Source organism: Hemiscyllium ocellatum, chromosome 29 (assembly GCF_020745735.1).
Source record: "Hemiscyllium ocellatum isolate sHemOce1 chromosome 29, sHemOce1.pat.X.cur, whole genome shotgun sequence".
In the NCBI taxonomy this organism is placed as follows: domain Eukaryota; kingdom Metazoa; phylum Chordata; class Chondrichthyes; order Orectolobiformes; family Hemiscylliidae; genus Hemiscyllium; species Hemiscyllium ocellatum.
In genome coordinates, this window is record NC_083429.1 from 18,220,710 (window position 1) to 18,246,948 (window position 26,239).

Sequence of the window (26,239 nt, forward strand, 5' to 3'; positions counted from 1 at the left end):
TTGCAAAGAGCAATGCATTGAAAACTATCACCTCGTTAAAGTTGACATGACCAAATTAATGAGTGATCCAACCACTTAAAGTCTCAACATATAAACGTTAGTAAGATTTGGATAAAGCTACTTTGTCTCAACAGTGTATTTAGCTCTAACCTCTGAAGACTATCTCTTGACTACACTAATTTAATATCTTTCCATTTCCCATACCAGCCATTCTGTGGTTACTGAGTGAGCTTGCTAACCAGTGCAAAACTTGGTTTGGTCTGCACTGCTTGCTGCCTTTCACTAGCAATACCAGGTTGATGTGCATTAAAAATAAATATATATAATTGCGCAAAATTGACTTCTCTCAAAAGCAAATCCACACTTAATTCACAACCTTTTAGACTAACCACATTGAATGGGCCTTGACTTCATGCCAGTGAGGACAAGTTACAGGATAAATCCACTAAAAACTTTATTAAACTACAGCACTATATACAGACATCACAATATACTGACAGCATAACACACAGGTCACAGAACCTTGGCTTCATACCAGTGAGGACAAGTTACAGGATAAATCCACTAAAAACTTTATTAAACTACAGCACTATAAACAGACATCACAAGTATACAGACACCACAATATACTGACAGCATAACACACAGGTCACCCAATATATGTATGGCACAATGCCCAGCAGTGGACAAAATAGCAAACAATATCTTAGGGTGTATAATCTTGTAATAATGGATCCAAAGTATCAAGGATATTGTTAAATTTGCACTGAAAAGTTTTTTTTAAAAAAACATCCAGTGCAGTCCAAAACTGACTGCAAATGTACATTTAATCACTATCTGGCAAATTCCAGTGTGGCATGCAGGGAATGTCACAACTGTAGAGAGTCAGCGAAAGTTCAATCAAAAGAAAATCTTGTTAATCTTATAATGTGAGCAAAATTGATATGCTTATATTTTACTTCAATCAGAAAATCCTCTCAATTGAAATTCACCTCTTGCACAATTTGAGAGTTTTGGCCCTCCAAAAATATTTTTTAAAAGATATTAAAACTGGCTATAACGCCAGTGTGTCCCCTGGCATCATTGTGTATGGACTAGGGTCATGAGGCTCATAGCTCTGAGGACAGGCATTTAAACAGTCTTGCACTGCAGGTAAAAGAAAAGGAAAAATTACAGAATCGTACAGAATCAGAGATTTCCTACAGTGTGAAAACAGGTCATTCAGCCCATCAAGTCCACACCGAACCTCCAAACAGCATCCCACCCAGACTCACCCCACATATCCTATCCTTGCAATACTGTATTTTCCATTGCTAATCTACCTAACCTGCAATCTTTGGACTGTGGCAGGAAACTGGAGCATGTGCAGGGGAGAATGACACAGACAGTCACTCTGAGTGCTGGCAGTTAGCAGGGTTGAAAGGAATCTGGATGAAAGAGTTTCAATCAACCTACAAAACCAAGAGATTTAAAATCATCTGTTCAATTATCAATTGCAACATCACCAGTAGCGTCCACTGAGATGGCTAAAATATTCTTCATGGATAATTCAAAAACTGATCACTTTATTAAACTGCACCTTTTCGAATTCACCTTTTATTTCTAAAATGTGTGTATGTGTCATGTGACCATTTTTTCTTCCAAATAATAATAGCTGATAAATACACTTTTTCTGTTAATTCAAGAAAGCCTGGTCAAATTGGGTCCTTTTAAAACTTTAGTTCATTTGGATGTGTGAGAAAGGTATCTACAGGGAAGACACTATTTTAAAACTAACCCTGTGGGACACAACCATTGGGTGGGTGAACACCCAAAAAGGGGAACCAGATCCACTTTTTATTGAACTTAACAATTTGAGGTATCTTGTCTGGAATCGTAAAATTTGGGAAATATCTCCCAGGTATTGATTGGATTATCAAGAGAGAGCGAGCACAAGCCCTAAGCAGTGATCATCAATTCATAGGAAACACTGATTCATCTTCTAGCATGAATATTGTGTAACAACATGAGTAAGCTTCATGTTGGCCTTGTGGAGATGAGAAACAAGTGCAACCACGTTTTAAGAAAAAGCAACACCGAGCTAATCAATGGCACCCGGCACACTGATATGATAAAGGAGCAGGGCTGGGGATTTTCTTTTCTTTTCTGTCATAATAAAGTTGCCATAAGTGCATTGGAAACCCTATTTCTGTACATCAGCAAGGTTTTTGCCTTGTTTTTGGCAAAGTTGCTTCAGAGAAAATAACTTCAAAGAAATCCTTGACTTCAGTACACAGGGGATAATGAGGTTCTTCTGCCACATTGGTAGTATCTCCACCTCAAGCAAAAGGCCCAGGTTCAAATATCATCTGCTCCATATAACATAAATAAAAGTAAATGGTGGAAATCTGAAATAAAATTGGAAAATGTTGGAGAAACTCAGCAGGTTTGGGAACATCTGTGCAGAGAGCAACACAGTTATCATTTGAGTTTAATTCTTCTGAAGAAAAGTCATACCAGACCTGAAACGTTAACTCTGTTTCACTCTTCACAGATGCCACCAGGCCTTGCATATGTCATAACTTGTCTGAATGGGTTGGTTAAAAATATCTACAGGAAACAAACAACTTTAAGTTAATTCCATTGAGGTATTTAAAAGTCATAAATTGGCATTGTACAAGTACCAACTGCAGACTAGAAAATAAAACACATCTCACATTTGTATCACCCTAAGTATGCAGATCAATAGTGTTCATAAAGAGTAGAGGTAGAAAAACAAATCTTGAGCCAGAAAACTCATTACTGGCTGTAGGTCAAGTCCTGTGTATTGCTTTATGGTCTGTTATAGTTCTAAGGGTTTATAAGAACACTGTGTTTCAGACATGTGCCTTTAAATTAAGGTAAAATGAAGGAATGTAGGGGTCAAGTGTTTGATGTAAAACATTAAAGGTGAGGGACAGATTGTCTTGTTTGGAAAAAGGTGTTGTAAACAATTACCAGAGCATTTGTGTGGATTATGAGACATTTAGTCCTCAAAGGCCTTGGAAGGTAGTCAGAATGTCAGATTTTGAAAATAATTGAAAATGATTCTAGAACATAGAACAAGAACATAGAAGAGTATAGCACAGTACAGGCCCTTCAACCTTCGATGTTATGCCAACCTTTTATCCTACTCTAAGATCATACTAACCAACATACCCTTCATTTTACTATCATCCATCTGCCTATCGAAACGTCTCTTAAATGTCCTTAGTGTATCTGATTCTACTATCACTGCTGGAAGTGCATTCCACGCACCCACCACCTTTGACATCTCCCCTAAACCTTCCTCCAATCACCTTAAAATTATGACTCTTCATGATGGCCATTTCCGCCCTGGGAAAAAGTCTCTGGCTATCCACACTATCTATGCCTTCCAACATCTTGTATATCTCTATCAAGTCACCACTCATCCTCCTTCACTCAAATGAGAAAAGCCCTACCTCCCTCAACTGTTCTTCATAAGACATGCCCTCCAGTTCAGGCAGCATCCTGGTAAATCTCCTCTGTACCCTCTATAAAGCTTCCACATCCTTCCTATAATGTGGTGACTAGAACTGAACACAGTATTCCAAGTGTGGTCAGACCAGGATTTTATAGAGCTGCAGCATAACCTCATGGCTCTAAAACTCAATCCCCCTGTTATCAAAAGCCAACACACCATATGCCTTCTTAACATCCTTATCAACTTGGGTGGCAACTTTGAGGGATTGATGGATGTGGACCCCAAGATCTCTCTGTTCCTCCACACTGCCAAGAATCCTGCCTTTATCCCTGTATTCTTTATTTAAATTCAACCTTCCAAAATGAATCACTTCACACTTTTTCAGGTTGAACTGCATCTGCCACTTCTCAGCCCAGTTCTGCACCCTGTCAATGTCCCGATGCAAATTACAACAGCTCTTCACATTATCCACAACTCCACCTTGTGTCATCAGCAAACTTGTTTACCCACCCTTCCACTCCTCATCCAAGTCATTCATTAAAACCACAAAGAACACAGGTCCTAGAACAGGTCTCCACAGAACACCCTGGGTCTCCGAGCTCCAAGCTGAATACTTTCCGTCTACTACCATCCTTTGTCTTCTATGAGCGAGCTAATTATGTAACTAGACAGCCACATTTTCCTGTATCCTATGCCTCCTTACTTACTGAATTAGCTGACCAATGGGAACCTTGTCAGATGCCTTGATAAAATCCATGTACACTCTAAACATTGTTCTACGTTCATCAATGTGTTCTGTTACATCGTCAAACAACACACTAAAGCCTTTGAGGCATGACCTGCCCTATCTCTAATCAACCTGTACTTTTCCTAATAATCATAAATCCTGTGTCTCAGAATTATTTCCAATAATTTGTCCACTACCATATAAGACGCTATTTCTCGGGGTTATTTCTATTCCCTTTCTCGAACAGGGAAATAACATTCACCACCCTCCAATCATCTAGCACTACTCCAGTGGACAGTGAAGATGAAAAGATCACCGCAAGGCTCAACAATGTCTTCCCTTGCTTCTTATAGTAACCTAGTGTATATCCCATCTGGCCCAGGGGACTTATTGAAACTCATGTTTTTCAAAGTTTTCAGCACATGCTCCTTCTTAACATCAACCTATCCTCAGAAACAACAGGGTTTCTCTCAGTAGTGAATACTGAAGGAAATTATTCATTAAGCCCTCCCCTACCTCCACCGATTCCAGGTACAAGTTCCCTCCACTATCTCTATCCACTATCCCTGATTGGTCCTGCCCTCATTCTGGCCATCCTCTTGTTCCTTACATAAGTGTAGAATGCCTTAGGGTTTTCCTTAATCCTATCCAACAATGCTTTTTCATGGACCCTTCCAGCTCTCCTAAGTCAATTTTTCAGTTCCTTCCTGGCTACTTTGTAACCCTCTAGAGCCCTGACTGCTCCTTGCTTCCTCAATGTTAAGTAAGCTTCCTTCTTCCTCTTCACTGGATGATCCACATCTCTTGTTACCCAAGTTTCTTTCACTCTACCATCCCTTCCATGTCTCAGTGGGAGCACTCACTACAAGTGCTCCCTAGACAACCTCCACATTTCTATCATGCATTTTCCTGAGAATATCTGTTTCCAATTTATGCTCTACAGTTCCTGCCTAATAGCATTGTAATTCCCCTTCCCCCAATTAAATACTTTCCCGTACAATCTGTTCCTATCCTTCTCCATGACTATAGTAAAGGTCAGAGAGTTGTGATCACTATCACTGAAATGCGCTCCCACCAAGAGATCGGACACCTGACCTGGTTTGTTGCCAAGCACCAAATCCAATATGGTCTCCCCTCTAGTTGGCCTATCTCCATTTGAGTCAGGAATCCTTCCTGGACACACCTGTCAAAATCTGTTCCTTAATGCAAATAGTTTAAACTATTTGCATTAAGGAAGTTCCAATTAATATTAAGGAAGTTGAAGTTACCCATGACAACAATCCTGATACTTCTGCACCTTTTCAAAATCTGTCTCCCAATTTGCTCCTCCACATCTCTGTTACTACTGGAGTGGGGGGGGGGGGGTCTATACAAAATTCCCAATAATGTGACTGTTCCATTCTTGTTTCTGAATTCAACCATCTGTAACTCAATAGACAAATCCTATTCAATGACCTCCCTTCTGCAGCTGTGATACTATGCCTAATTAGCAATGTCGCTCCCCACCTCTTTTACCTCCTTCCCTATTCCTTTTGAATATATCTAAACCCCAGAACATCCATTCCTGCCCCTGTGATATCCAAGTCTCTGTAAAGGTCATAACATCATAGCTCCAAGTTCTGATCCAGGCCCTAAGTTCATCACCCTTATTCCTGACACTTCTTGCATTAAACTAGACACACTGACTGCAACTTTGCCCTATCAACTATCTATCCTTCCTCACAGAATCTCTGCATGCTGTATCTGCCTGTTCACCAGCTACCCATCCTCTGCTCCGTAAATCTAGTTGCAATCCCCTGTCAACTAGTTTAAACCCTCCTGAAGAGCTCTAGCAAAACTCCCACCCAGAATATTAGTGTCCCTCCAGTTCAGGTGTTGCCCATCCATCTTATACACGTCCCACCTTCCCCAGAAGGTATCACAATGATTCACATATCTGAAGCCCTCCCTGCTACACCAGCCCTGCAGCCACCTGTTCAGCTTCACTCGCTCTCTGTTCCTCACCTCACTAGCCGGTGGCACTGGTAGCAATCCTGAGATTACTACTCTGCTCGTCCTGTCTTTTAGCTTCCAACCTAACTCCCCATATTCACTTTTCAGGTCCTCATCCCTTTTCCTAGCTATGTCATTCCTACCGAGTTTACCATGACTTCTGGCTGCTCATCCTTCCCTTTAGGAATCCTGTCAACTCGATCCAAGACATCCCTGACCCTGGAACCTGGCAGGCAACATACCATCTGGGAGTCTCATTCGCTACCACAGAATCTCTTCTCTGTTCCTCTCACCATTGAATGTCCTATCACTATCACTCACTGTTCTCCCCCCATTCCCTTCTCAGCCATAGAGTCAGGGTCAGTGCCAAAGACCTGGCCGCTGAGGCTTTCTCCTGCTAGGTCATCCCCTCCCCCCCAACAGTATCCAAAGCAGTACACTTATTATTAAGGGGAAAGGCCACAGGGATCCCTGCATTAACTGCCTATTCCCTTTCCCTCTTCTGACAGTTACCTATCTTTATCCAGTAACTTAGCTGTGACAACCTCCCCATAACTCCTCTCTAGCCAGCTCAAGCTCCAGTTGCCTAAGGCACTCTGTAAGGAGCTGGAGTTGGGTACACTTCCCACAGGTGACGTCAGCAGGGACACTAGTGGTGACCCTTACCTCCCACATCCTGCAAGAGGAGGCACGGTGGCACAGTGGTTAGCACTGCTGCCTCACAGCACCAGAGACCCGGGTTCAATTCCCGCCTCAGGCGACTGACTGTGTGGAGTTTGCACGTTCTCCCTGTGTCTGCGTGGGTTTCCTCCGGGTGCTCCGGTTTCCTCCCACAGTCCAAAGATGTGCGGGTCAGGTGAATTGGCCATGCTAAATTGCCCATAGTGTTAGGTAAGGGGTAAATGTAGGGGTATGGGTGGGTTGCGCTTCGGCGGGTCGGTGTGGACTTGTTGGGCCGAAGGGCCTGTTTCCACACTGTAAGTAATCTAATCAAAAAAAGGAGCATGCAGCTGCCCTAGCCGCTTCCCTTCTGCTCTGAATTTCCAAAAGGGATTTAAAAAACCTTACCATACAACCCTCTCCACAGAATCTTTAAACTGTTCATTTAATTTCAATATAGAGTGGGATTGTGAGTTCAAAAGTTGCTAAATAATATTTTCACACAGATATAAGGCTTGTGTGATTTACAATAGCATGGAAATAGGCTTAGATTGAGGGGTTGTTGGGGGGGGGATCCAGAGGGAACCACTACAGGATCAGTTTGTTGAAACTCACAAATCTGAGAGAAAATACTGAGACACAAGCGAATCATATGGTTACACTTTTCCATGTAAGAGTGCAGATGCCAGTCCAGTTTCAGATTAAGCAGACTGACATTGCAAGAAATTAAACAAGACTGGAATATTTGCCTAACTTTGGCTAGCAGGACAAATTGCCATGGTAATGTGCACTGTAAAAGTCAGTCTGGGTGTTAGAAATGATATAATTATAAAAGGAAAAGAAGGAAAGCAAGCCTTCTGAAGTAGGAATCACGTCAGACTGGTTCCATGAGAATAGTCTGTCACTGGAGACAAAGTAAAATAAAAACATGTCAATTTTGGTCACACTATAGGATTTAGAAGGTTTTTTTACTATTGAATCTAAATTGTCTAAACAATAGTGCTGAGTACTTTTAGTTTATTTGCTACAATAGAATTTTTAAAATTTTAAACCTTTGGCAATTTCTTTGAGTTGCCCATTGAGGAACAAATTCATTTTGTAAATGTATCAATCTTTCGATATATTTCCATGATAATACAGAATCATAGAGATGTACAGCATCAAAACAGATGCTTCGGTCCAACTCATCCATGCTGATCAGATTTCCTATCTTAATCTTGTCCCATTTGCCAGCACCCAGTCCGTATCCCTCTAAATCCTTCCTATTCATATACCCACCCAGATGACTTTTAAATGTTGTAATTGTACCAGCCTCCACCACTTCTTCTGGCAGCTCATTCTAGACAGGCACCATCCTCTTCGTGAGAATGCTACCCCTTAGGTCCCATTTAAATCTTGCCCCTCTCACCGTAAATCAATGCCCTCTAGCTTTGCACTTCCCCACCCCAGGGAAAAAAAACCTTAGCTATTTACTCTATCCATGCTCCCTCATGATTTTATAAATCTCTATAAGGTCACCCCTCAACTTCCAAACTCCAGGGAAAATAGCCTCAGTCTATTTAGCCTCTCCCTATAGCTCAAATCCTCCAACCCTGACAACATCTTTGTAAATCTTTACTGAATCTTTTAAAGTTTCACAACATCCTTCCTATAGGAGGGAGAGCAAAATTGCACACAATATTCCAAAAGTAGCCAATCAATGTCCTGTTCAGCTGCAACATGACCTCCCAATTCCGATACTCAATGCACTGACCAATAAAGGCAAGTATATCAAATGCCTTCTTCAATACTCTGTCTACATGGGTCTCCAATTTCAAAGAACTATAAACCTGCAATCCAAAGTCTCTTTGCTCAGCAACACTCCCCAGGATCTTACCATTAAGTGTATAAGTCATGCACTTATTTGCCTCTCCAAAATGCAGCACCTCACAGTTATCTAAATTGAGTATCATCTGCCACTCCTCAGCCCATTGGCCCATCTAATCAAGCTCCTCTGTACTCTGAGGTAACCTTCATCATTGTCCACTACAACTCCAAATTTTTTGTCATCTGCAAACTTACTAACCATACTTTCTATGTTCATATCCCAATCATTTATATAAATAATGAAAAGTAGTGGATCCAGCACTGATCCTTGTGGCACACAACTAGTCACAGACCTCCAGTCTTAAAAGCAACCCTCCACCAACTTCTGTCTTCTATCTTCGAGCCAGTTCTGTACCCAAATGGCGGGTTCTCCCTGTATTCCATGTAATCAGATTTTTCTAAACAGTCTACCATGAGGAAGTTTGTCAAATATCTTACTGAAGTCTATATAGATAATGTTCACCATTCTGCCCTTACCAATCCTAATCATTACATCTTCAAAAAAACTCAATAAAGTTGATGAGGTAACAAGAATTCAAGCTCTTTGTCTTGCACTCAAGAACACAAAGAAATATCTTGAGTAAAGGGACACCAACTTATTCAAAATGAGAAGAGGTGCTGAATGGTTAGGCCATCAATGGCATGACATGCAGCAGAAATGGTTAACTGTCAATCTTAACGATCAGACTAGGCAGGTAGATCTTAAATCGCCTGACGTTAACATGGGAATACAGCAGAGATTGACTGTCTCCATGATCTTTCTTTTGAACGGGTCTACAAATTCCTTTTGCTAACTTAAAACAAGGTCCTGGGTCCTTATATATGTAGCTTCTGGCACATGCAAATGCATCACACCATCAGCATATGACTGATGATCTTAGATTGGTTTCTGCTATAACTGTAAGCACAGTCTGGATTATTTAGTTAATGATTTCCTATGGCAGAATCACATTGAACAGTGAATATGGTTTTCTGAGGTTTTCACGCACATGCTGGTAATGTATGCCTGCTCTGAAGGGTCAACGGGTATGTCTTACCATGTATGTACATCCAGAGATTGAGAATGATTTATGCGCCAGCTAAGGCAGCATTTAGTCAAGCTTGTTTCAAGTATTTATCAGTGGGATGTGAGAAGCTTTATTCACAAGTTGGTTTTGAAACCGATCCTGTCACGATAAATTATTTTCAGAAACTTGAAGCAGTTTCTACGCAAAGTTGCAATCATCTTGTTTTATTGACATTACATAAAGGATAAGTTGAATTATTATAATTTGGGGTCCCTCTCAGTTTTACTTCAGTTATTTGTGTAAACAACAGAAGCCTTGGATCAGGTAAACGTAGAAAAGCATAGATTGAAGTATCAGTCTAGAAAGGCTACAGAAACTAGACCAAGATTTTAGTGCAGCATTGAGGATTGGTTGTGCTGTTGGAAATGCAGCCTTTTGGATGAAATGAAAGCCTATAACCTGACTTGTCACATCCTAAGGCACTCTTTTAAAAAAGAGTAGTGAGGTTAACCCAATTTCTTGACCTCAATCTACACATTTGAAATTTGTTAAGTGCTCAATTATCTAATTTCATGGCTGTAGGTCTTGTCCTATTAGCTATTGAGTTTTTCTATATTAAAACACGGCACTTCAAAAAAGTATTGATTGGCTGTGAAGGAACTTGAAACTTCTGAAAGTCATAAATCCTTTACATGAAACCTCTTGTGGCACAGTGACAATGCCCCTTCCCCTGGTCCAAGAGGGCTGGGCCTCAAATCCCGCCTGCCCAGAGGCACGTAATAACATCTCTGAACAGGTTGATTTGAAAATCAGTTAAATGAAAAGAAATTAGCATGTTCTTTATGAAAGCCTACCGTGAGCTCAGGCTTTGGTTAGCTAATGTTCTACATATTCACTAACTTCATTTAAACAGCAACTTGTGGTTTGTGGCAGGTGTTTTGACCTTGACAAAGTATCAATTCATCTTATTTAGTTTTAATTGAGTGTTGTCTCATTAACTAATGACCTTGCCTATGTTTAAAAATAAACACTATTCAGTATCCAAAAGCCAATGTAGTGAATTTGGACAACAAGTTATGGCAAATACTTGGTCTCCTCTGCTCATCCAGATTACGAGGACAAAGATGTTAAGGTTATGAGATGATCATCTGAGAAAATTAGAGTAGAATGATAAAGAAACCAGCTTCAATGGAATTTTCTTGACACTAATTTCAATCTTAAACAGCGAGTGAGCAATCAGGTTAAAGAGACAGTTTAGCAACATTGACAATTATAGATGGGGGGAATGTATGAGGAATGTCGTACCAAAAGGTAAACATTGTTAGACTGTTTTTCTCTCTCTTCCTGTATTCATAAATAAATATATTTGCCAAATTTATTTTATAAAAATAGAGGAAGAAAATAATTACTTGATGCCACTCCATCACATTTTTAGAAAACGTAATGGTGCCTCTTTAAACTGACTGCTCACGTGCTGTTTATTGAGATCACTTCCTAACTCCCCACAGAGTTCTAGGGTACACCTGATTAGGTCCTGAGGATTTACCTACCTTTATGTGTTTCAAGACATCCAGTACTTCCTTCTCCACAATACAGGCATTTTTCAAGATGTTACCATTTATTTCCCACTTGATTCTGAGTCTGAATACCTTACTTCAGTTAATTGCTACATGTACCCTTATTGTCTATCTAAGATCACCCTTTAACCAATGTAACTCAAGTCTATTCAGCAAGCTTGAAGGACAGACATATTCCTAGATGTTGGGTGAGGCATTTATTGCTTGGTGCCGTCAAGAAATTCCCAGCCAAAATGCAAAAAGATTTGAACTGTGTTTCTTGCTTGTGCATTTTATATTTCCAGTCTCCTTCCTTATTTCAAAGGCTTTATCTCTGGTTTATTTTAGTTTTTCTTCCTGGCTAATTCACAATTCCTCATTTCTACAATTCTCACCAAGCAAAAAAAAAACAAAAAGATGCAAATTTAGAATAGTTTTCATGGATGACACGAAAGTATTCAAATCAAGAATAGGGAAGGATGGAAAATGCAAGAAGAAACATGAGTGAAGGTTCCACACAAAGGGCTTCTGCATAAGATAAAGATGCATGGCATTATATGCAATGTATTAGCATGGATAGAGGATTGGTTAACTAACAGGAAGCAAAGAGAAGGGATAAATTAGTGCTTTTCTGGTTGGCAATCAGTGACTAGTGGTGTGCCTCAGAAGTCAATGTTGGGACTGCAATTATTCGCAATTTACATAGATGATTTGGAGTAGGGGACCACATATTGTTTGTCAAAGTTTGCAGATGACACTAAGATGCATGGCAGATCAAAGTTTGCAAAGGACTGAGAAACTTTGCAGAGGAACATAGTTTAAGTGAATAGGCAAAGGTCCCAGGCATTTGAATGGTAAAAATTTGCAGCATGTTGCTGTCCAGAGGGACTGGAGTGTCCTTGTGCATGAATCATAGAGGGTTGGTCTGCAGGTACAACAAGCAATTAGGAAGACAAATGGAATGTTGTCTTTCATTGCGAGAGGGATTGATTTTAAAAGCAGAGAGGTAACGTTGCAGCTGTACAAGGTGCTGGTGTGGCCATGCCTGGAGTTGTGTGCAGTTTTGGTCTCTACTTAAGAAAGGATTTACTGGCACTAGAGGGTGTGTAGATGAGATTCACTAGGTTGATTCCAGAGTTGAGGGGGTTGGCTTATGAGGAGATGCTGAGTAGACTGGGATTATATTCATTGGAATTTAGAAGAATGAGTGGGGATCTTATAGAAACATATATAATTATGAAGGAAATAGATAAGATAGAAGTAGAGAGGATATTTCCACTGTCAGGTGAAGCTCGGACAAGAGGCTATAGTTTCAAAATTATGGGGAGCAGATTTAGGACCAAATTGACTTCTTCACCCAAAGGGTTGTGAATCTGTGGAATTCCCTGCCCAGTGAAGTAGTTGAGAATAACTCTGAGAATACGGAGTTAATTTAGGCTTGATTCTGGAAATGCAACTGAGTGTTCTGGAAATGCAACAATACTGATTGTTAGCTGCACAATATTGATTTTCAGAGGTTGTTTTGCTGAAATGTTTAGAGCAAAGTTCACATCATAGCATACCACGTGAATAGGAAGGTAAAATGAGATTAAAATAATAATTAGGTACCAAAACCTTTCAGGGATTTCAGGAAGGAGGTAACATAATGGAAATTTCGAGAGTTTGGGAATGAGTGAATTAGAGCAAGACAGTGTTCAAAAATAGCTTGTCTCAGCTTGGTCAAATTAGGGAGAGGGAAGAGTGTTAAGGGTGATTTAATTCAAACTTATTGAAGTGACAAGAATAAAAATGTGAAAAACAACACTAATCTTCTTGATAGAATAGAGATACACAAAGAAAAGTCCTAACAGAGCTGCAGTTTTAGAGGTGATGACTCAATGTGGTTCAATGATAAGGCTCAGATTAGATGTGTGGTAACTCTGCACTAAGCGCATAGGCTGGCTTTCCTGTTTATACTTCTCTGTTGATCATCATATATTGCTATTGTGTTGGTTTGTGGTGCACTATTCTTTTCTCAAGAATAAACGCTTCACAATTTTTTTTCCAAACAGTAACTTTTTTTTTCAAGTGGATGCCAACCAGCAGCATTGAAGCTGGACCATCTGCTTCCATGTCAGAAATGCCAGTGAAACTTTGAGTGGAAAACAGAGTGACAACTGTACTGTTAACACTTTATTCATATAAAAACAATGGATGAGCCTTATTAAATATTCACATGGTTTCTCACCACAGATGTAGTTGCACAATACATGTGAGATGTGGGCCCAATCACAATCTCGCTACTTGTCAACTTTAAGTCACAGCCAGATTCACAGGACTCAGTCTGCACTTTGCAGTTCAGTCAGCATCAAAAATGCAGTATGATTGTCCTTTAATATTGCTCTATTGCTGAGAACAGTGGGCAGGGCAACAAGGATGGAAATGCGAAGGTATGTTCCATCCAGTGGTTAGAAATTACTCTGTTCAGATAGATGCCTAGGTCCTACCACTAAAATCAAGAAGAAACACTGCACTGGCATATTTACAGCTCCTTTCATTCAGAACTACCACCAAGAAGAAAAATGATTTATTGTTATATCAACATGAACCTGGAGTCAGAAGAACTTTGGAGCCATTTGATGTTGGCAAGTAGGATCCGATTGTAGTGCCACCTGCTCCCATTCCCAGTGCCCCAGTTTCCATTGGCACAGCATAAGGATGTGAGTAGTGAATGATGCTCTTGACCTGGCTGGCTGCATTGCATGAGATAGCCTTTCTCATAGCTCCCTTCAATTGTCATCAGGCCAGATTCTGAATGACTCATGGTTCACAGTGCCTCAAAGGATTCAGAAACCATTGACTTGATTCAGAAAATGTCTGAAAAGTATGTTTAAAAGATCTTACCCATGTTGTCTACCATGGTAATTGATGACCACGTGACCCACCCTCCCATATCCATGCCTATTTACATAGTGTGCACTATGTAAGGAACTAAATAGTAATAATAACACATTAGGGTCTGCTTAGAAAGGATTCACAAATATGATTTGAAAAAACTGTAGTTCTTGCAATTCTTTTAAAAATGTCAATCAAACAGAACATTAAAGCATTAATGACCAGAGACTTCAAAACTTCACAGCACTCAATCTTGTGAAAATAAACATTGAGACTTTGCTAAAAGAGATCACAGAAATAAGAATTTATTGTAATCATTTAAAGGTGTCAATCAAGAAAAGTTGACAGTTTTTTGCAGCTGTCAAACAGAACCCTATCTAAGAGAATATTTTTTATTTCTGGTCTCTCTGTTAAACATGCATAATGTACAGGGGTGTAGCTACTTCCAATCAATCTACTCAGACATGTTATGACACAATACTGGAACAGGTGAAACTTGAACCTCACCCTCCTGGCTCAGAGGTAGAGGCGCTACCACTGCATGATATAAAGGTTTTGTGGAAAGATGTATGAGTGATGCAGCATTAGATGTCTTCAATAGGCCAGATTTGAATCTCAGCAGAGATCTCAATATCTCAATGAGTTGGAGGTTTGAGTAGATGGCAAGATCATGTGGGTGACTGTGAGTATATGTGGGATGTTTACATAAAATGTGAGGTCAAAGCAGGGGGTGAATTCAGGGAAAAGCGACAGAATGTTATGAGTTGATATGAAGGTCAAAATGTCCTGAAATGGGAAGCTATTCATGTAAAGGCTTAAGGGGAGAAAGTAGTGAGCATATCTACTTAAGAAACTGTCATGCTATGTGGATGGCTGGTACAGAACAAGGTTTTGAATGGTAGAACAAGATGGAATGCTCAAAGAAGGGGAAAGTACTAGGGGCTCAGGTCAAAGTGAAATTTGGTTCAAAGGGCTACATTGCCGTGACATACATGTCTGCATCAATTAAATGGTGAAAGCAATATCCAATTAGTGGAACAGGGATATCACCTCTCAGCCAGATTTCCACCAAGGTAAGGAATTTGATGCAATCATCCAGGATACATATATGGATTTCAAGTTCATTGGTTGTGATTGAACAGACATTATGGAGGAATATATAGAAAGGGTCGAGAATGTGGTGCTGGAAAAGCACAGTGGGTCAGGCAGTTTATCTCTGAAATGTCGATTATCCTGCTCCTCAGATGCTGCTTGACCTGCTGTGTTTTTCCAGCACTCCACTCTTGACTCTGATCTCCAGCATCTGCAGTCCTCACTTTCTCCTGTATGGGAAGAGGCCATGATAGCAGGACTACTGGCAGAGTCTATTAGATCTATCACTGAGAAGAGTGAGTTAGGCAGGGGAAAAGGTAGACAAGAGAATTGGATTGGGAAATTGTGATTGCTGCAAGAGAGGAGGCCAAAAAAGTCTCTTTGAAGAATCTCAGCAGAGATCTCGAATGAATCTGGAAGCTTATGGAAAAGGGATTCAAGCCTAGGATAAAGTAGATAAATCAGGTGAATATGGCAAACTGAAGAGTTGCAACAGTAATTTGGGAAGACGGGGAGGAGAGAAATAATGAAAGAAGGATCTAGGAGAGCAAAGTGGAAATTGATTTGATGGGGCCACGATCATGGTGGGAAGCAATGTCTGCAAACAAAGGGGCACAGGCAGTAGCATTTGTGGATTTCACACTATGAAAGGAAGGATTGAAACGTTAAAAGAAAACTAATTTTACCTTATTTACATCAGTCTTAATGAAAGCTTCATAGCCATTGTATTTCTCCTCCTCTATGACCTACTCTATATTTTCAGCTTTTTTTGGTATTATTTCAGTTCCTTTCTTTCATCTTCATCAATAGCTATTAGAGACACAGTGAGACTTCGTCAAAGAAAGGACATTCTTATCAATGAGGCCATCAAAGAAAAAAGAGACCTTTATCAGAGAGAGGAGATCATCCGACAAAGATAGAGGAGAACATATAATAATCAAGGCCGGGAGACTTTTTTATTAATGAGGGACTGTGTCACTGATTAAATAAGATCTTTATCAAAAAGAAAACTTCAACCCTGTGGGCAAACCTTTATTAGATTTTCAGCAGAAAACCTTCATCCTATTAGTTAGTATTGATTTGAACCCATTTTTCAGGATGAAATGCGATTTCCATAATGAGGCTAAGCACATTCTGCACTCATGTTGCAAAACACTTTTTTTTAATAAGTGGCATGGGAAAGGGATCAAGTTATTAGTGCGTTGCACCCTCTTACCTGGAGTGGAATACTCAAGACCAGTAGGTACCTCCTGAGCTGCAAGCTCTTCTTGATGTCCATTGTAGAATCTTTGCTGGTAGCAGTTATCAGGAAATCCTCCCATGGATGGGTCCCCGCACATGTCAACAGGAATGTGTCTCTGAAATACAGAAACAGCACCTCAATGCATGGAACCACACACAAAGGCATGAAAGCATCTTAGATTTTTTTTATTGCAGACATTATGCTTTTGATTGGATTCTGAGAGGTTACAAAATGCTGTTTTGTGGGAGTGGCAAGGATCAGGTACAACCAAGATTAGTTGCAGTGATCACTAAGAACCCTCAAACATGGGACTTAGGAGGGGGAGCTTCGAACCTGCTCTGCAAGTCCTTGCAATATTATGGCACCCAGCACTTTCAATTCAGCTACAGCTACAACTACAACATGGATTGATGCAGAATAAATGTCTATATGGAGTCCCATCAAAAAATTCCAAATCAGGTGCAACACGAGTTGACTTTAGAGTAAAGAATCCTCTAAACTGTCCCTTCAAACATTTGCAGGGTGGGTACAGAGTAGATTAGATCCTAGTTTCTTTCCTGTTTACACTGTCCGTCATTCTTGTGTACAGATAAAAGTACAGATGCAGCATGGGTTGAATAGAAAATTATACCCCTCTACATTACTGCATTAAGCTTTCCCAAAGCATGTACAGTACAGGTTCACTTTAACGTTCAGTGGGGGTTGGGGTAAGGATATGGGTGAAGAAGCCTCACACCCTAAAATTGAGCTTGATATTGAGTCCTGAAGGTTGTAGAGTTTCCAAAGTGGAAAATGAGCTGCTGTTCTTCCAGTTTGCACTGAGCTTGGGGCACTGCAGCAAGCCTGAGACAGGGATATTGGTCAGGGAACAGATGGTGAGTTGAATTGCTCCAGTCAAGCCCAGCGCAAGCTGGAAGACCAGCACCTCATTTTCCATTTTGGAACTCGAGACTCAATATCGAGTCCAACAATCTTAGGGCTTGAAGCAGCTTCTCCGTACCCCAAACCTCACACATCAGGCCTTGTTATCACAATTACATGAACCCAGTGTTATCCATTAATAGTCCCAATTAGTAGGTATTCATTCTCCCAGGCTTACCATTATCCACTCCTTTGCCTGTCTGGCTGTTCTGTCTCTTTGGGCTCTGAATGTACCTATCGTTTACTCCTTAACCCCTCCCCCCACCCTTTCTCCTAGTTCTGAAGTTCTGTGGAAGGGTCACTGGACCCCAAACTCTGATTTCTTTCCACAGATGTTGTCAGACCTGCTGAGCTTTTCCAGCAACTTCTTTTCTTTCTGATTTCCAGCATCCATAGTTCTGCTGTTTTTTAATCTCTAACCTCATCTTTTTTATTTGCTGTTAGGATGTGAGGATATCTGGCAAAGCCAGTATTATGGCTGTGCCAGCTCAATTCACCATGTGAGCTGCTGCTCCTGTTGAAGCTTGTTGCCACCATCCTCTTTAATTATAGGAAACTACAGGTTATGTTTAGATTACTTACAGTATGGAAACAGGCCCTTCGGCCCAACAAGTCCACACCGACCCGCCGAAGCGCAACCCACCTAGACCCATTCCCCTACATTTACCTCTTCATGTAACACTACAGGCAACTTAGTATGGCCAATTCACCTAATCTGCACATTTTTGGACTGTGGGAGGAAACCGGAGCACCCGGAGGAAACCCACGTAGACAAGGGGAGAATGTGCAAACTCCACACAGAGAGTCGCCTGAGGTGGGAATTGAACCCGGGTCTCTGGCAGCAGTGCTAACCACTGTGCCACCGTGCAGCCCACGGTTTGGTTCAGTGTTGTACAAGTAAATAATTTCTGAAGGCAGATTAGAAGAGTCTTTTGTTAATCCAGTGTGAATTATTGTACGTTAAAAACTAGCTTCAGGTTACATTGATATTATCAAAATAGTAACTTTGAGGAGGATGTTAGATGTCACTGCTTTGAGATCTGGTGCTGTTCTGCCCACAGTCCAAATGACAGTATCAAAGTGGGTGCTACTTGGTAACTCCTCGGTGTTAACCCTTTCAGCACTACAGTCAACAGCCAGAATTAATTGCCAATGAATAACACAACTGGATCTACACTGTTCCAGAGTTTAGAAATGGGGCTTGCTCACAATGATCTGTCAGAGACTTAAACTCTACCCACTAGGATTGAGATAACCCTGCACTGGACCAATAGCTAGAACTAGATTATTCCAGTTTTAAATACATAACTCCTTCTGCAACTATCTGCAGCCATGCGTCGAAAATACAAACCGCAGCCATGCAAAGCAGAAAAGTGGAAATCATGTTGTAATCATGGAAATACCATCTTGGACCATGCATCAATTTTCTACTGCATTAAACTGTCTTAATGTTGCATGTGTACAAATGTAATCAAAAACTAAAAACAGCATATCTCTCCTACCAGCAGGATGTTGTGAAACTTGAAAGGGTTCAGAAAAAAATTTATAAGGATGTTGGAGGATTTGAACTGTCAGGGGAGATTGAATAGGTGGAGGCTCTTTTCCCTGGAGCATTGGAGGCTGAGGGGTGACCTTATAGTGATTTATAAAATCATGAGGGCCATGGATAGGACAAATAGACAAGGTCTTTTCCCTGGGGTGGGGGAGTCCAGAACTAGAGGGCATAGGTTTAGGATGAGAGGGGAAAGATATAAAAGGGATCTAAAGGGCAACTTTGTCATACAGAGGGTGGTGTATGTATGGAATGAGCTGCCAGAGGAAGTGGTGGACACTGGTACAATTATAACATTTAAAAGGCATTTGGATGTGTATATGGATAGGAAGGGTTTATGTTGGTAAATGGGACTAGATTAATATGGATTATCTGGTCGGCATAGACAAGTTGGAGCAAAGGTTCTGTTTCCATGCTGTACACCTCTATGTTTCTATGACTTTATGACTCTCAGTCTGTGTTAATAACGTAAATAGAAGCTGTAACAGAAAAGGACAGAAATTAACATCTTATAAATTGTATTAAAAGTATTCGGTTCAGATAATTTACAGCACAGGAACAGGCAATTCAGCTCAACTCTTCAATATCATTATTTATAATCCATACATGCCTCTGACCTCAACTCACCCAATCAAAATATCTTAGTATCCTTTTCTCCCTCAAATATTCAGGTAGCTTCCTCTTCAGCATGCTTGTACGATTTGTCTTAACTGCTGAATGTGGTAATGAGTTCCATATTCTAAACATTCTCTTCCAAAAGATGTTTCTCTAAACTCCTTATTGGATTTATTAGTGACTATATATGGCACTGAGTTTTAGAATCCCTATAGTGGAAACCCTACCAAGCCCTACTATAATTTTAAACAGGCCCATTAGGTCTCCTGTCTTCCTTCCCTTTTGCAAAATCTTTCCTGATGCTTCTACTGTGTCAAATCTTGAATCACCTTTGCCAGAAGTAATCTGTAAAAATGAGGCATTAAACCCATTCTTGATTATTTGAGTATACAAATAAATCTTTGTGATTTATCAGAGTTTAAACCGATACTATTCCTTTAATCAAACTCCACACACATATTAACTGGTCATTCATTTGATTTACAAAACCTTACTCTTAGCCTAATTTTTGCTACATTTTCCTCAATTGCATCGATATGTTTCAGAGGAATTCACTGCAGAGAAAGTACTTGGAGATATTGAAAAACACAAAATGTTTTATTTTCTGTAATAGTCATTGTATACTTTTAGGGATCTGCAAAATAAATTTCAATGATAATAATCATTTACTACATTCTTGTATTAATTTATCACCTCACAGCCAGATTTGAAAATCTTGACTGCAGTCAAACAACTGAACAACAAACTGCACAAACTGATTGTATAATAAGAGTGTCATGAATTAGAGAATTCTAACCGGGTTACAGCTATAGTTGGCAATATTGCTTCCTACTGTATCTGTTATTCATGATGCCCTCAGCTATTTAGAAATCCTCAGATTGAGTTCATTTCAAAATTTTCGTTATGGCATTGTATAAGAAGAACTGAAGTTGTTCAATGCACAGAGAAGTGAGTGATGGCCTGAGACTGACAGCTTTATCACTGATCACCAGACAGAGTGACTGGCATCTGCTATTTTCTTTCCTATTTGCCTGTGGCATTGACCAATCTCAGTTCTAACCACAGAGTTGTGAAATGAAGAACGCTGTGCCCCAGCAAGATCAATAAATCGTTTCAGTTATCCAAGGCCAGAGACATTTTCTAACTAATGAACTCTTATTAAAAATACCTATCCACCATATTTTCTTTGATGGGATGAAGAGGTCTTTCATTTCAGTTCCCCTTCTCCTCCTGCTGAATCTGACCAGGGACCTAGAATTCAACTTCAAAAGTTTTAATCTCTTATCTTAGTGCTATCATTAAAGTCAACTGGATAGCCTGAATGAAATAGTATAAGAGCACAAGAAATAGGATCAGTAGTAGACCATTTCGCTCTCCAAGCCTGCACTACCATTCAACATCATAACTATAAGACCATAAGACATAGGAGTGGAAGGAAGGCCATTCGGCCCATCGAATCCACTCTGCCATTCAATCATGGCTGATGGGCATTTCAACTCCACTTACCTGCATTCTCCGCAACTGCTGATCTTGGAGTTAAATGTCACATTTCTATCTGCTCCCCATATCCCTTTGATACCTTGAGAGATGAAAAATCTGACTAAATCCAATCCTAAATGTATTCAACATTGCTGCATCTACAATTCTAAAGGGTGGGCAATTCCATAGATTTACAACATGTTGAATGAAGTAATTTCTCTTCATTTCAATCCTAAATGAAGACTGTATACCGATTATTTAGATTCCCAATCAACCTAAACAATCTCTCAAATGCACAGGTGCAACCATACACACATTTACACAGTCACAGATATAACTGCACACATGTAGTCTCTCACCCACGGTTGTTAATACTCACACACTCAGTCACAGAAACACTTGGACACAATAGCAGCTCACTAATTTGTATATTCATGCACTCAAATATCCACATGTACACAAGTAAGCAAACGCATATGTACACACTCAGTCACATACACAAGGCAGAATTTCACCTCAGAGGTATGAAACAGGACCTAGGACTGTTTCTGGGTTTTGACTCCTCACCGATGGAGAATCAAACACTGACCTGGAATTTTGATTAGGGCTTAATAGGCATGGGGACAGGTTCCCTGCCCAGTTGAGGATGGTGGGGAAGCTTCTAAAGCTGGAGAGGCCTTTCAACATAAGAGGATCAAGAATGCGGTGCTGGAAAAACATGGCAGGTAAGGCAGCATCCAAGCTGCAGGAAAATCGATGTTTTGGCAAAATTCCTTCATCAGGAAACGTTTGCCCGAAACATCGATTCTCCTGCTCCATGGATGCTGCCTGACCAGCTGTGCTTTTCCAGCACCACACTCTTGGCTCTAATCTCCAGCATCTGCAGTGCTCACTTTCACCTTGCATAAGAGGATTACCAATCTGAAGGAAAGAGTACTTGCCACAGACCTGCTGGACCATAGGCTGTTCTGTCATTGGAGAAAGACAACTGGTAGTGCTTTAACGTGAAGGTCATCAACCTCCAGGCAAAGTGTAAAGTTAAGAAGGTGGGATCTTCAGCCAGTGCTGGAATTGAATGGAGGCTGTTGGAGCCACTCTGCATCACAAGCCAGCCATCCAGCCAACTGAGCAAACTGACACCCCAACTCCTCATTCCACACCCCACCCACAGGTTGGTGATTAAGAGGGTGCTTCAATAGGAAAAGGCTATTTCAGCCATTACTTTAAAGATATAAATATGAACCACAGCAAACATCCAGGTTGAGAAGTAGGTGATTAGGTGTAGTTGGGGGAAGGGTGCAGGTGTGGAGAGGCCTCTCTGAACAGTCGTGTTTGGCTGTAGACCCAACCACTGTAGACATATGGCCCTGTAGACAGCCTGACTCGCCACTAATTGTTCAAGTGTCCCTGTCATAATGAGGAATTGGAGATCAACTGGAAAATCTCGTCTACATTCATTACTTACTCTTAATTGGGCATATAATTAGCCTATCCACCTGGCTGGGGCCCAGGTCTTGGCCTACATTGGGAAACTCGATCAGTTTTGTAGGTTTCCAGCCACAGTACCCTTTATTTCCAGCCTTGGCATAGCCTTAACTTTCAGACCATAGTCTTACACAGTTGCACGTTTACTTTCACGTCTAAAGAATTGTACTTCTCATACTCTTTATCAGGTGACATTCTGAGATCAGCAGAGACAACACAGAGTGCAACGAAACAACAATGCATATTTGTAGATTTGTAGATTGGTGAATGCTCCTTACCTTCGGTACACACAGTGCTCTATATGTATGTCAATTGCTGAACATGCCAACAGCCTTCAGGGGAATAAAGGACTAAAGCATTAGCAGTGGTGAAGGAAATATGCTTTAGTGCTTAAGTGCATAAATCTCAATAGGTTCAGAGCTGATGTGATGAGAAACATCAGAGACAAATATACAGGATTATGTTAAGGGAAATTAGAGATGCACCAGGGATGAAAAGTTTGATTTGGTTTGCAAAGTGAAGGGGGGGAAGCAGCAGAGGTAACTGAATAGTCTCAATCTTAGTAAGAAAAAAAATCTTTGAACTTCCTATATTTACTGTTAAAGTTGAGGGTAACTCATGAGGATAGATGTTTAAGAACAGAAATTGCTGAAAAAGCTCAGCAGATCTGGCAGCATCTGTGAAGAGTAATCAGAGTTAACATTTCAGGTCCAGTCATGTTTCTCGGAAAGGTTCTGAGGAAGCCTCACTGGCCCCGAAACGTTAACTCTGATTTCTCTGCCCAGACGCTGCCAGATCTGCTGAGCTTTTCCAGCAATTTCTGTTTTCATTTCTGATTTACAGCATCCGCAGTTCTTTCAGTTTTTATTTAGATGTTTAAGAAGTTTGGTAATGAAGAGAGATGTTTTGTTAAAAATAAAAGACAGGGTTAGAGGGTTTATCTCATCTCCAAGATGAATTTATGGTATTTTTGAAGGAACTGTCACCTTGAAGAGTTCTATGTCACCTATCCAGCTCAAATAATGCATAGACAAGCCATTTGTGCATTGGTGCACAAAAACTGTATCTTTTTGACCCGACCAAAGTGAAGTTGGAGGTAGCAGAACTGCTCTGCATGAGAGGCAGTAAACATTTTATTGGGGAAAAGATCATCAAAGATGCAAAGGAGGGAGTGACTATAAATCAACAGTTCTTCTCAGTATCATAAGAAGGACCAGTAATGACAGGGACTCTGTCCACTGTGGCCCAGAAACAGGCCAATGATTGCAGGGGATACCAAAGTCAGTCAATTCAGAATGGTATGAGAGGTTAAGGAAGTGGGAGTAAAATTTTAATATTAATTTCATGTGGAACTCTTCCAAGTCACTTTAAGAAATGGAATGGGCTGCCAAAGAACTAAAAAGAACTGACCACACATGCTCTGACCTTTCAAAACCAACTTAAACAGGCAGTTAGATCTCTGCTTGAATATACTGGATACTTAAGGGGGATTCTTCCCAATATGACAAGTAGCACAATTCTGTCACAGAATAATGAAACATTTGTAGAACAAGAGCAAAATAATTTAATTTCTAAATCTGTGTTTCTTTCTTATACTGAAGGTTATTAAGTAATCAAATTCAGTGGATATTTTGAAAATGGCAACACAAGTCATTTTCTTTCTCCTTTAAAACAGCATAACAGCTGAAAACACCAAGTTGCCTTTTCTGCTGTGTTTCTATTTTCAGTATTTCCCTTTTGCCAGCACAGTCTCATAATCCTGTTGGCAAATTCTAAGCTCTTCTCATTAGAAGGATAGTTACTGGGTGAGTGTGGGTGGTGGGGAATGCCAGACCTTTTAAAGGGTGAATAATGCTGCATTTTTTCTTATACATCTGCCTAGGTTGTGTGATTTTACAATTTCCTGACACGTTCAAGGCTCGATGATCAGGATGCTTGGCTTTCCGCACAACCTACCATTAGGTCCCTATAAGGTGGAGAGTAGGAGCTGCAGCTTCCAGCCATTGCCTCAGGGTAATAATTCATCCTCCAGATCTGCCTAGAACCACAAGAAACAAGAGCCTGTTAAATGTTTGATCATCTGACAGTCCCCTGGGAAGAAAAACACCAACCTCATTCACTCCCATTCCATCATTTGTATGCTTTTCTTCATGGATTTTAATTAACGTACACATAAATATTGAACATATCGTCAACATTTTTATCAAAATTAAACATAAAGTAAGACAGGTCATCTACACAATGCTTTCTGGCAGAGATTTGCTAACATTACTGATAGTAATATTGAATACTGTGAAACAATGGGGAGAAATGCCATCAATGTGACCACGATATTAAAAAGCAGGGGTTAATATGAGGTGGACTCACGGATCGACCCAGTGAAGTGAATGGTGAAGCATGGGCAGTGGCTACAGGGTCGTATTGACACACTGCCCTGTTATATTACATAATTTGTACACAATGGCTCATGCTGTTGTGCACGGTGATGAAAACTGATTATTTTCTGGTGAGCAGTCACGGATGTAATAAATTAAGTGATATTTGTTCCAATTGACTTGGATAGTTCGTACCTGATTACTCACACACGTTCTTAAAACAGTTATTGATACTTTACTGGCTATTAAGAGGCACAGATTCATTAAGAACGTTGTGTGCAGGGAATTGAGGAACTGTGCATATTCCCTGGGAAGTGTCCTGTGCTGGCTGAGTGTTGTGACATTGATTGATCCAGTCCGGGATCGATGTTAACAGCTTGAATCATGTGTACACGGAGTCGACAGAACCCGGAATCCCACACATTATCCTCTGCACTCAGCTCAGGGAAAAAAGATTACATCTGAGGATTTTTTTTTCCCAACAAACGAATTCTTGTGAGTTCTGGTCCGTGACCTTTCCCCCTCAATAACCTTCAAACTGGAGTGAGAGAGATTTTAGACATTTGAAAGTTAAACCCAACAGAGTGATAATTTCAGGACACAGTTACTCACTAACTCGGTGTAAGGGGCGAAGCGGGTTCCTCGGCGGTTATTGGAGCCCTGATCCCAGTCCAACTCTCACACCTTCCCAACACTGCGTGCTCTCCACTGAAACGCCAGTCCTCAATCCCTCAGGGCTGCAGTGGCAGGGACTGCGAGTGGACTCCACCTATTTAACAGACCAGGATAATTTACATCACGTCCTACCGGATCCCAACCTTCCTGAAACAGGAATTGCAAAAGGTCGCACGGGGCTGGTCCGGTTACAATTTGTTCTCGCACAGCCGCAACTATCAATGCTCAAGAGAGATTTAGAGACTGGGCTGGCTGTCCTTTATTTGGACAATTCGAAACGTTGGTCTTTGAGATACTCAGAACAAAGAAGAGTCCCTTACCCATCAGCAAACAGGGACACAGTGACCAGGGAATCATTGACCAGAGACACAGTGACCAGGATACAGTGACCAGAGACTCTGACCAGAGATACAGTGACCAGGACACATTGACCAGAGACTTTGACCAGAGACACAATGACCAGGATACAGTGACCAGGATACAGTGACCAGAGACACAATGACCAGGACACAGTGACCAGAGACACAGTGACCGGGGAATTATTGACCAGAGACTCTGACCAGTGAAACAGTGACCAAGATACAGTGACCAGAGACTGTGACCAGCAAAACAGTTAGAAGGACACAGTCACCAGAGACTCTGACCACAGACTTTGCC

General features: G+C 40.7%; 1 protein-coding gene across 1 annotated transcript in view; it reads right to left on the minus strand.

Moving 5' to 3' along the window:
- The window catches only part of ets1 (v-ets avian erythroblastosis virus E26 oncogene homolog 1), a 96,424-nt gene extending 70,780 nt beyond the window's left edge, over window positions 1-25,644 (minus strand). The window contains exons 1-3 of the mRNA XM_060846712.1: window positions 25,520-25,644; window positions 24,489-24,570; window positions 16,454-16,595 (exon numbers count right to left, since the gene is read on the minus strand). Of these exons, the coding sequence (XP_060702695.1) occupies window positions 16,454-16,595; window positions 24,489-24,557 (211 nt within the window). The 5' untranslated portion in view covers window positions 24,558-24,570; window positions 25,520-25,644. The remainder of the gene's footprint in view (window positions 1-16,453; window positions 16,596-24,488; window positions 24,571-25,519) is intronic.
- Window positions 25,645-26,239: the final 595 nt, after the last annotated feature.